General features: G+C 45.2%; 3 protein-coding genes and 2 long non-coding RNA genes across 6 annotated transcripts in view; 3 read left to right on the top strand and 2 right to left on the bottom strand.

The window, feature by feature from the left end:
• Nucleotides 1–3,623, top strand: part of LOC309364530 (uncharacterized protein) — a 43,737-nt gene extending 40,114 nt beyond the window's left edge. For both annotated transcript variants that reach the window (XM_081902024.1, XM_081902023.1), the window contains one exon: nucleotides 1,985–3,623. In XM_081902024.1, the coding sequence (XP_081758150.1) occupies nucleotides 1,985–3,381 (1,397 nt within the window). In that variant the 3' untranslated portion in view covers nucleotides 3,382–3,623. The remainder of the gene's footprint in view (nucleotides 1–1,984) is intronic.
• LOC309364962 (uncharacterized protein) overlaps nucleotides 1–12,128 on the top strand; it is a 147,369-nt gene that overhangs the window by 37,411 nt on the left and 97,830 nt on the right. The gene's annotated exons all lie outside the window — the stretch shown is intronic.
• Nucleotides 1–12,128, bottom strand: part of LOC309365336 — a 130,609-nt gene that overhangs the window by 18,785 nt on the left and 99,696 nt on the right. The window lies entirely within an intron of this gene.
• Nucleotides 1–12,128, top strand: part of LOC309364412 (uncharacterized protein) — a 114,798-nt gene that overhangs the window by 4,840 nt on the left and 97,830 nt on the right. The window lies entirely within an intron of this gene.
• LOC309365286 lies at nucleotides 4,093–10,697 on the bottom strand. The gene is made up of 2 exons (XR_014165963.1): nucleotides 9,474–10,697; nucleotides 4,093–8,787 (listed from the first exon to the last, which is right to left on the bottom strand). It is a non-coding gene; the product is annotated as an uncharacterized lncRNA (long non-coding RNA).

Below are 12,128 nucleotides of genomic sequence, written 5' to 3' on the forward strand. Positions count from 1 at the left end.
CTGACAGGAAGAAGGAAGGGGTGAGGCCTTCTCCAAAGCAGCTCTTTGTTCCTTGAATCCTTTTCCTAAAGTAGTGGGGGCAGATTTTCTTCCTCCAGGCTTTGAAATCTTAGGTGTATATGCTTATATGCTTCCCATAGTTATTTATAATTCATATATTTAAATTATTTCTATTACCTTTATTTTTTATAGACAGGGTCAGGCTTTTATAGACAGCATCTCACACTTTAAATGCATGCACCTCCCCAGTTTGGTGGGCTTAAGGGACAAAGGACCCATTATCATGATACACAATTCCTGTGGCTGGAGGCTCTACACTTAGGATTGGACATATAAAGTAGAAGAGTGTCTGGTATTATAAGCAAATTGTGTAAACTTGCCAATCTTACAGACTGGGGTTGTTTGTGAGAGTGAATGAGTGGGATAATAATTTATAGCACCCTTGTAATTTTGTCCGTCCCTAAGCTTCTATGGAGATACTGTGGTACAACCTTGGCACAAATTTCAAATTAAGTACACAAAGCCAACAAAGAGACTCAGAAGTTTATAGTGGCACCAGGTAAAGGTAAAGGGACCCCTGACCATTAGGTCCAGTCGTGACTGACTCTGGGGTTGCGGCGCTCATCTCGCTTAACTGGCTGAGGGAGCCGGCGTACAGCTTCCAGGTCATGTGGCCAGCATGGGTAAGCTACTTCTGGCGAACCAGAGCAGCGTACGGAAACGCCGTTTACCTTCCCGCCGGAACGGTACCTATTTATCTACTTGAACTTTGATGTGCTTTCGAACTGCTAGGTTGGCAGGAGCTAGGACCAAGCAACGGGCGCTCACCCCGTTGCGGGGATTCGAAACACCGACCTTCTGATCGGCAAGCCGTGGCTCTGTGGTTTATTCCACAGCGCCACCCGTGTCCCTTAAAGAGCCCTTAGAGAGATCCTTTAAGTCCAATCTCAGCAGGAATCAGCACAGTGCTAAGATGGGATGGAAGTCCTGATCTGGAGATAAATGACCCCACTGGCTACTCTTTAAAGAGCATTTCTAAAGAACAATCAGTAGGGTCTTTTCTCATAGATCTCATTGATAATTCAGCAGGGTCTTCTTGTGCTCTTATTTTTCCCCACCCCAGCACTGGGGTTGGAATGTCTAAACATGCTGGTTCATAGCTGTCAACTTTCAGATTTGAAAATAAGGGATCAGCAGCCTCACCTGTCCCCACGTCCCTGTGGCACCACGTATCCTACTCAAAATTCCACTTTGTCAGACTGCAGCCCACAAAAGCCTAGGCCATAATACCTTTATCAGCTTTTAAGGGCTGCAAAAGATGAAAAAACAGATGCATAGTTCATCTATGGACTTCCATCCTACAGGAGACAGTGATGGCGAGCAACTTGGATAGCTTGAAAAAAAAGGATAAGACTGACGTCTCTGCTCTGCCCTCGCGGTCCTAGGCAATAATGCTTCTTGATACTAGTTTCTGGAAAGCACAGGAAGGCAGAGAAGACTCTTGTGCTCCAATCCTGCTTGCCGGTTTCCCACAGGCATCTGGTTGGCCTCTGTGAGAAGAGGATGCTGGACTAGGTGGGCCTTTGCCTGATCCAGAAGACTCTTCTTAGGTTCCAATATATTGCAATATTTTTACAGTTACATGTAGCACCTAAATTTTACTTATTTCACAATGGAAACACTGTTACTTGAGCCTGAGATCATTTCCTCACTTGAAAAGGAAAAATACACAAATGTGTCTAATAAGCCAATTCCACCATAGATTTGTATTATAAAATGATGGTGCTTTATTAAGTGTGAATGCAGTGATCATGTGTTGCTCTTGCCATTATCTCATCTGCTTTCCAAAAAATTTGGAACATAGAGAGGACAGTGGAGAATGGAGACTGTGTGAAAATGAGAGAAGGTGCAGATTGGGATTGACAGGTGTTCAATTCCTTTTTTGTCTTTCCTGAAAGTCTAACAGGATTCGCTTTCCTCCCAGACTCCCAAACAGGTGAGGAAGATGAAGGTCAGAATTCTATGGAGCCACATGTGAATTTATTGGGAAGAAGAAAGAACCTGAGGATACAACAACAAACTCACAAAGGAGAGAAACTATTTGAATGTATGAAGTGTGGAACGAGCTTTAGTCATAGTCAAGCACTTAGAATACATCAACGAACTCACACGGGTGAGAAACCATTTAAATTTATGGAGTGCGGTAAGAGCTTCAGTCAAAGTGGAAATCTTAGAAGACATCAACGAACTCACACGGGTGAGAAACCATTTAAATGTATGGAGTGTGAAAAGAGCTTCAGTACGAATGGAGCACTTACAAGTCATCAGCGAACTCACACAGGGGAGAAACGATTTAAATGTATGGAGTGCGGTAAGAGCTACACTCACAGTGGAACACTTAGAATACATCAACGAACTCACACGGGGGAGAAACCATTTAAATGTATTGAATGTAGAAAGATCTTCAGTGAAAGTGGGAAACTTAGAATACATCAACGAACTCACACGGGGGAGAAACCATTTAAATGTATGGAGTGTGGTAAGAGCTTCAGTCAAAGTGCATATCTTAGAATACATCAACGAACTCACACGGGTGAGAAACCATTTAATTGTATGGAGTGCGGTAAGAGCTTCAGTACGAATGGAGAACTTACAATACATCAACGAACTCACACGGGGGAGAAACCATTTAAATGCATTGAATGTAGAAAGACCTTCAGTGAAAGTGGGAAACTTAGAATACATCAACGAACTCACACAGGGGAGAAACCATTTAAATGTATGGAGTGCAGTAAGAGCTTCAGTCAAAGTGGACATCTTAGAATACATCAACGAACTCACACGGGTGAGAAACCATTTAAATGTATGGAGTGCGGTAAGAGCTTCAGTCAAAGTGCATATCTTAGAATACATCAACGAACTCACACGGGGGAGAAACCATTTAAATGTATGGAGTGCGGTAAGAGCTTCAGTGAAAGTGGACATCTTAGAATACACCAACAAACTCACACGGGTGAGAAGCCATTTAAATGTATGGAGTGCAGTAAGAGCTTCAGTCAAAGTGGGCCACTTAGAATACACCAACGAACTCACACGGGGGAGAAACCATTTAAATGTATGGAGTGCGGTAAGAGCTTCAGTCACAGTGGACATCTTAGAATACATCAACGAACTCACACGGGTGAGAAACCATTTAAATGTATGGAGTGCGGTAAGAGCTTCAGTCAAAGTGGACATCTTAGAATACACCAACGAACTCACACAGGGGAGAAGCCATTTAAATGTATGGAGTGTGGAAAGAGCTTCAGTAAAAATGAACACCTTAGAAGACATCAGCTAACACACACACACGATGAAAATTACAGGGTATTCCTGCTTTGAGGCAAAGAAAGCCCTGCAAAATGCTTACAAAGCTGCCCTGACAGCTGAAAATTCTATCAGATATCAAGCCTATCTTGCTGTCCGAGCCCTAAAAAAAGAGTATAAAGACCTAATACTGCACCAAAAGAATGCCTATACCAGAAAATGTCGGCTGGAATTAATTAGTGCGGCAAAAGCAAAAGATCAGACACTATTCTGGAAACTGGTAGTTTCTGGCACCCATAAAGCTTTTCCCCCCTTAACCTCACAAATTCCCCCTAGCCTTTGGGTCTCATTCTTCCAATCTTTGTACGAGGATGCTGGACCTCCACTACGGAATTATAATATAGAACAACTGGCTAAATGGCCTCCAGTTTCAATAACTGAAGTGAAATCATATATAAACCAACTGAAAACGGTCAAAGCCCCAGGCTTATACAGCATTACACCAGAAGTGATAAAAGCACAGGTGGATTGGTGGGCACCTTTCTTAGCCAACCTCTTCACTTACATAGATGACACTGGCCGCATCCCAAGGGAATGGGGAACAGCCATAATAGTCCCAATCTATAAAAAGGGCAACAGAGGGGACCCAGCAAATTATAGGCCGATTAGCTTATTAAGTATGATTAGTAAACTCTACTCAAAGCACCTCCTTAATAAGTTTACAGAATGGCTAGATGTCAGAGCTGCTCCCCGATCCTAGCTCACAGAGGATCACGCTAGCCATCGTTCGCTTTATAAAAGTCTTTATTGAGTTACAGTTTCCATTTCCAAGCTGCTGCGTGCAGCTCTACGTCTTATGGCTAGACCGGCGAAGCTCCGTCTGAGTCTCCGCCCCTCGTACACCAACTTAATATCCTCGCCTTACTCCACCTTTTCCGCCTGACCGTCCTTCTCTGGGTCCCTCTGCCCCCCGTGGTCTCTTCCTTCCTGGACTCCTCTGACGCTGACCCCCCGGACCCTCCTGTCTCCTTGCGTCGGGCTTTAGGACCTGGCTCCCTTTCCGGGCTGCTCACTGCGCCGCCTTCCTGTGCATTTGAACTTGGCGCGCGCGCCCAACCTTCCACTTTCCGCTTGACCGTTACTTCGCTCCCCGATGGGGGTGTGGTCACTCCTGACTCATGCCCTCCTCCCTGCTGCGAGCTGCCAGGGCTCGATCCCTGACGTCCTTCCTCTCCACTGCGCTCTGGCGGGGACGCTGGCCCCGATTTCCAACTGCTGCCCTCTGAACCCCCGCTGGTCCCTTCCTCCTGGGGTGTCCCCCTAGGCCCCCCCTTTGCTCTGGCCACTGGCGCTCCTTTCTGTGAATCTTCTGATTCACTGGAAAGACTCGGAGATCTCGGGTCGTCGTCATCACTCATCCTTTCTTCGGACTCCTCCCCCTCGCTCTCTGTTTCCTCCCTTGCCCTCGCCTCTGCTCCTGAACCCCTGACACTAGAGAATGAAGATATTCTGGCAATAGAACAAGCGGGCTTCAGACCCGGAAGGTCCATGATAGATCATTGTCTAACGTTACAACATCTCATCGACAAATACAAATCAGGAGGGCAGGCCTCACTATACGTGGCCTTCGTCGACCTAAAAGCAGCATTTGATACAGTCTCCAGAACCAGACTCTGGGACAGACTACAGGGTACCAATATAGATAGAAGGCTCCTGCTCCTAGTTCAGGCACTGCACGCAAACATGGCTCTTAGAGTCAGGTGCTGCTGCCTAGGACACCTAACGGACCCAATAAAAACCTTCAAAGGAGTCAGGCAAGGGTGCCTATTGGCCCCTCTACTATTTGATTTCTATCTAAATAACTTAGTATCTGCACTCAATGACTCAGAACTCCACCCCCCCCCCCCCGAAGCTTGCAAATCAGCATATTTCGGTCCTGCTATATGCCAATGATGCGGTAATTCTATCTAGAACCCCCATTGGACTCAAAAGAGCACTAAGAAAGCTCGCAGCATACTGCGAATCTGAACGTCTCAAAATCAACTATCAAAAGACCAAGATACTCGCTTTTTGGGGGAAAACCAAAGCTTAGAGGCTGGGAACTCCAAGGCCATAAATTAGAACAAGTCACAAACTACAAGTATCTAGGAATGATGGTACAGGCCTCAGGAACCAACAAATTACACATAAACTCCACCGGGAGTTCAGTGGGGAAAAACGCAAATTGTATCCTTAAATTCTTCAGAGCACAAGGGGGCTTCTTTGTCCCCGCAGCTCTAAAATTATACAAGGCCAAAACTTTGGCACAACTCCTCTATGGTTCCTTTTTGGACCCGCCTTCCTCTGCTTCTCCCCACTTGAGAGAGTTCAATCCAGACTTCTTAGAGCTCTCTTCCAGGTCCCCAGATGTGTCTCAAACGCATGGGTTAGATTGGAAACGGGGATGATGAGAGTGGAGGCTAGCATCTGCCTAACATCAATTTACAAATGGCTGACATTGAACCTGCTCCCCCGAGGGATAGCCCCATTGATCCTCTGAGACCAATTCCAGTCGGGCTGGCAGACTGCAGTCCTGAACACCCTCCGGAAATTGGGGTTTGCCCTTCAAGCCCTTCTAAGTCTGGGCTTGGGCCAGGCAAAAGCTACGGTCAGGCAAAGAATATTAGACACTGAGAGACAGCAGGACTGTGCGAGGTGCCCCAACTATAGAATTGGAGAAATCGAGAGATATATAGCCGCACCGGCAGCATATCTCTTCTTTCTTGTATCTAGGGATGCAAGAAGGGCCTTTACACTAGCCAGAAGCTCAGCTCTTCCCTCGCCGGTCCTGGATGGAGCCTTTAGAAGGGTCCCGTATGCTCAGAGACTTTGCACCTGTCCATTGGGAGAGATAGGAAGCCCAGAACACTTTTTCTTTAGATGTCCCTTTTATAAAGAGGCACATAGTAAGATCATGGATCCCCTACTGGTGAGGCTCACCGACCTCCCGCAAAAGCAAAAATTTGACCTTTTGCTGTTGGGCAAAGATCAGAAGATGACCTGGATGGTCGCCAGATTCTGTCTACAGATCTGTAGGCGCAGACCATCGCCCAACTCAAAATAGTCCGGCATGAAAGACCCCAAACACGGTTCCATGGGTGATTCTGAGTCAACTCCCTGGGACAGTTTATTGTTGTACATTGTTTCTAAATTTAGTGTTGTATATTGTTTTAACTGTCTGTTTTAACCATATTTGCACAGCAGTTTTCAACGTTGTGAGTGTCCTCTATTTAAGAGGCTTCTACTCTGTAGCCTCTTATAGTTGTGTTATCTGTGAGTCTTTGTTGGTTTTTAGCTCTCATCTGTTTTAATTATTAGTTTTTTATCCATCCATTATCTGTGTTTAATCTTGTATTTTATTCGGATGTTTTATGCCTGTTTCCTTGTCCTCATTTGCCCTAACAATTACACTGGGCAACAATTTTTTACTTTTTGAATGTTGTCTAGATTTGTACAACTGATTTAGGGTGCTTTTGCACTGCTGAATCAGGAAATGGCATCCGTTTCTCTCCATCAGGTCAGGTTTTTGTGCTATGTTGATTTGAAAAAAATCAGATCTTGTGACAAAATCAATTACATTTTTGTGGCATTATCAGCTGATTTTTGTCAACACATATCATCCTAAATATGTTTTTAAGAGATAAAAATGTTTTTCCAACAACATATATTGATTACCTGATAGAAACATTGATTAGTGTAAACTGAATGGTGGGCATTGATAAAGGTAAAAAGGTAAAGGTACCCCTGCCCGTACGGGCCAGTCTTGACAGACTCTAGGATTGTGCGCTCATCTCACTCTATAGGCTGGGAGCCAGCGCAGTCCACAGACACTTCCAGGTCACATGGCCAGCGTGACGAAGCTGCTCTGGCGAGCCAGAGCCGCACACAGAAACGCGGTTTACCTTCCCGCTAGTAAGCGGTCCCTATTTATCTACTTGCACCCGGGGGTGCTTTCGAACTGCTAGGTTGGCAGTACACGTAAATTGCATGTTGCTTCACCATTTTTCAAACTTCAGGGCTTGAACTTCCGTTTCTTGGAACTCCTGGGATGCTCAGCGGCAGGGAGGTCTCTCTTCAGAGTCCAACAGTAGTCAGCCATCATGACTGCGTCCCAGCAACCCTGATACCTGGTCTCCATCTTTTTCATGTCCTGATGGAATCTCTCCCCCTACTCGTCACTCATTGAACCCAGGTTACCAGGAAACCGGTCCATAATGTGAAAATAGGTAGTGCATCTTGACGCTCATGTTGCAGCCCAGGTTTCTGAAAGCAGTCAGCATGTTGTTGACAAGTTCTGCATAGTTTCTGGCCTTATTGTTGCAAAAAAAGTTCTTCGCTACCAGAATAAATGCCTTCCACGCTTCCAGTTCCACTTGAGTTCCAGTTGAGTTTTCAGGTCCGCCTTTCACTGCCAAAATGATGGGCTGCCCTTATCTTGTAGATCAGCATTCCAGGCACTCATTACTTGAACTTTGCATAATCTATTGAAGACCTTTTTACTGATAGCATTTTCCAGCTGAATGAAAGGTCCATGTGGTATTGCTTTTAAAACTCATCTCCTTTTTTCTGTGCTCTTGTGTTCCTGTTTTGAGCTGTTTTTATTAAATATTTTCTGCATTGGCTTTTGATCTGTGGAAGGTGACCAGTGAGGGTGTTTTTTTGTGTTTCTTAGTTCACAGAAATGTTTTAAAGGAATGTGTGAAAGAATTACGGCTAGGGGAGATTAATGAAAGGGACTGAGGAGTGAAGTGAAGATGGCTGTCAAGTCTCTGAACAGAGGTCCACAACCTAAGGACCGCGGGCTAGTTCCGGCCCAAATGGGGTTCGGATCCGGCCCGCAGATGGTCCAGAAATCGCCTCATGGTTCTGATTCATATAGTTTGGGCTGGACCATTTTTTCCTCTCTTCCTGACAGCGGCACCCCTCCCTCCCTTCTTCTGGCTTCTCCCCCACCCTTCGGAGGAAGGGGGCTAGCCTATGATTGGTGCCAGCAGCATTGTTTCCCTCTGATTGGTTGCAGAGTTCTTTCCTCCTCCCTCCCTCCTCCTAGAGCCTAGGGCCTGGGCTTTGTTTGTGCCAGAGTGATTACTCGATGGCTGCCATTTAAGGCAGCCCCTCTCCGGCCCTCAACTGGCTCACTGCTCCTGCTGCTGCAGCGAGTGGTTCCATTCTGAGACACCCTCCCAGGGTTCTGAGGTGTATGAAGCCTTGTTTCCCTGTTTTTAACTCTGCTACCGAAAGCCTCTCCCCCTCGCTGCAGAAGGATACGTGTTCTCCGCTTTCCCATCTTGGAGGGGGAGACGCTTTTGGTAATGGAGTTAAAAACAGGGAAACAAGGCTTCGCATACCCCAGAACCCTGGGAGGGTGTCTCAGAATGGAACAGATATGCTGCAGTGCAGAACTGGGACCTCTGGAACTTTATAATTGTTTTTTGGTGCAATCTTTGGATCGTGTAGTAATGAGAGATTGTGTATGCGCACGCATGCTCCGTCCTGCTGCAAGGTTTGAGGATAGCGATCCGGCCCTCAACTTTAAAAGGTTGCTGACCCCTGTCTCTAGGTGTGCAAAAAAGAATTTGGAAGTGTTTGTTTTCATTCTTGGAGGCCATGCTATTTGACAACCCTCTCTTTTTCAAGAGCTAACTTCAGGGCTATGAGAGGCTAAGGAAAAGCCTTTTGTTTGTTTTTAATAAAAAAAAACCCTTCAAAATGTGACAAATGTTTGTGGGGCCTCCACCTGTTGCTGCTGCTGCTGAGGGGGCCCTGGATCTCACCCCCAAATGTCTGCCATGATGGTAGCAGGATGGGAGAAGTCAAGTGCCCAGAATCAAAAAGGAAAAGTATTTTCTGCATCTTTCTTGAATGAAATGGGTATGTCTGGAACCTCAGACAAAGCTCATGTTGACAGCATAGAAGCTGTTGTTCAGTAACCAAGTAATGTCATATTTATCACTGCTCATGAAAAGTCTACCCATCAGAGAAACAAGGCGATATTTCATACAATATAAATGACCGGCAGAACCCGAGACCAGGGAGAAGAGTCGGTGGAAGAAGATTGGAAGAAATTTAAAGATTACTTACAGAAATATTGTAAAATTAATGAATGTTAAAATGATGTTGGATGAAACTTATGTGGTTTTTAGCTATAACGCTATAAGGAGTATGAAAAAAACGGGGTATTAACAGTCAAAAGTTAATGTTACACATTATTTCAAGATTAAAGATTAGGATAAACAAAGAGGGGAAGGATTTGCTGAACTAACAAATTGAACTGGAATACAAAAAGGGAAGTGTGAGGACGTCCGGGAAATAAGCAAATGAAAGAAAGTGATGGAAAGATGGAATTGTTCTCTATCTATTTTTATTTTGTATTTTTCTTTTTTCATTTTGCAAAATTCTAATAAATATCTGTTTAAAAAAAAGAAAAGATATTTCATACAATATAATGATGTCCTAAATAAACAATCGGATATATTTGCCTTCTGGAGGGTGGGGCAAGATCATGAGGAAATCTGTATTATATCTGGAGGAGAGAAGGCGGAAGGGGGGGGGGGAGCTCAGTGCACCCAGAAGACGCCAGTTGTTGGTTATAGTTGCATCTATACAAAGTGCATAGCCTTTGCCCCTCCATAAAGAAATGGGGAGCAGACAAGAGCTGGAATAGCTGACCAGAAGGAAATGTAAGCTGGGAACTTCATGTTGCTCCCCAGCTCCCTGACCCCAAGAAAAGACTCCTCCAGGGAGGCAGGTGAGCATCACAGGCTAAACCCCACATTATGCTCTACAGTAGCTAATCGCTCAGACAGGGCTATTTTCATTCAGTTATTTGTGTTTGTGTGTGGTTGGTGGTGGTTTTACCTTCCCTTCTTTCCTTGCAATCATGACAAAAATGAAACCTCCACGGCAATGCTTTTAGCCCCAGAAGAGGAGCTCCCCTTGGTGTCAAGGAAGGGGTCCAAGGGAGCACCTAGAGCCTACCATCCTTTTGTCCCTGGCCCCTTCCCCTCCTCTCTCTGACTCCCCAGCAGGAGACTGGATCTGTCTGTGATGATGAGATGTCCTGGCTGGTGGAAGGACCACTTCCTGTTTCCTGCAGCTCCATCCTTCTTTCTCATGCAAGGTGGAGTCATGAAGCAGATGAAGGCTGAGCACACCTAAGGGTGACCCCGGGGGGGGGGTCTGCTTAACCTTTCCCCATCTGCTCCTTTTCTGGATCAAAATCCCCGCACCAGAAGGAGCAGTGTGAGGGCGCAATCAATGTTATGCAGCTGAGTTGAAAGGCATTGCTTCATGACCCGAAGAGCCCCTTCTCAAAAAAAAAAGCATTCAGAGAATTTAAACTACACAGAGAGAGAGAGAGAGAATGAAAGAAACACACACACACACACACGTTAAGAACAGATAATTACCCCCCCAAAGAGGCAGTCTGGTGCCACATTGTGTAGGGGTCAGTGTAACACGCTCTACATGGGGCTGCCTTTGAAAAGTGCTCAGAAAGTTCAACTGGCTCAAAGAGCTGCAGACACATTGCTGACCATGGCTGGCTATAGGCAGCGTAGGACTCCCTTATTAGTGAGAACTGGTTCTCAAGGAAGAGGCAGCCCAGGAATACAAGGTAGGAATTCACCTTGACACTTGCTAAGAAAATCCTTTCATAGCTTTTTGTGAGGGTGTGGCTGCTAATCTTTAACCTGGGATGAGCACTAAGAATTGGGCCTCATCCCTCTGTTATTTAAAATAAAATAAAATGCTTGTTCTGCTTCTAAAGAAACCCTTTAGAATGCATTTTTCTTCTTTTTTCATATTAAAAAAATCACTGTTTTAAAAAGCTGTGCAAATGTGCTCCTGTACAATGCAATGTCAGAATAACAAAAGAATGAAATATCTTATGAGAGCCTTGTTTTTTAAATATACAGCTAAAAAAACAAAAAGCTCCTAACAACACTTATGAGATACAAATCTAATAGCAGGGCCCCCAGGCACTACAAGGCAACCTGATATTCACCCCCCCCCCATCCCAACTCTGAGCTTTTGGTTTCTCTTTAGACACTCATTTGTGGTCACCTGGAGCATTTGAGAAAAAGAGAGAGAACATTGTGGCATATTAAGCAAACATAGAAGAAGAAAGAGTGGAACCTTTTAGGCAAGAGGTTCCACTCTGACAAAAGCAGCAGAGGAGGCTGGTATCTTTCAAGCAGCAGAGGAGGCTGGTATCTTTCCTAATAACTCATTGCTGGAAACAGAAGCTGCAGAGCTCTAACAGAAGGAAGCTTAAGCTTGAGAAGTCAGTGGGTGCTTGTTGGAGATGGCTAGGAGAAGCAGCAGCAGTTGCAAATAAGTTCTGCAATGAGGAAGAAGCTTAGGATCTCCCTCTGGGACCAGAGAGAGGACAGTCCACAGGATTACATAAAGAACTGAACATTGTTTGCAATCTGCTACTTTATCATGTACATCTTATTGTAAGACTGTTTAAGACTGTTGTGCAGCAAAGGTTCAAAAAAATTATTCTTGTGATGGAGAGAACTCATTTCCCACACAAGGTCCAGATCAGGAATTCCATGGAACAACTTGAACAACAAGTACCTGAAGAACCAAACCACGGTGTTCCCATCCCTTTCCAAAATTGCAGCAAGCTGTTCCCCCAAATGGTTCTCCCTTCACTGCAGTCATCTGAAGGCACCAACCATGCCCTGTTCGCCCCGATCCGTATGAAGGCCCCCTCCTCTGCTGAATGGAGGCAGGAGACCAGAGGCAGCAAAGGAAACAGCAGGGAAAGACAGACC

This window comes from Podarcis melisellensis (assembly GCF_964234715.1).
Source record: "Podarcis melisellensis genome assembly, chromosome: 2".
Lineage (NCBI taxonomy): Eukaryota > Metazoa > Chordata > Lepidosauria > Squamata > Lacertidae > Podarcis > Podarcis melisellensis.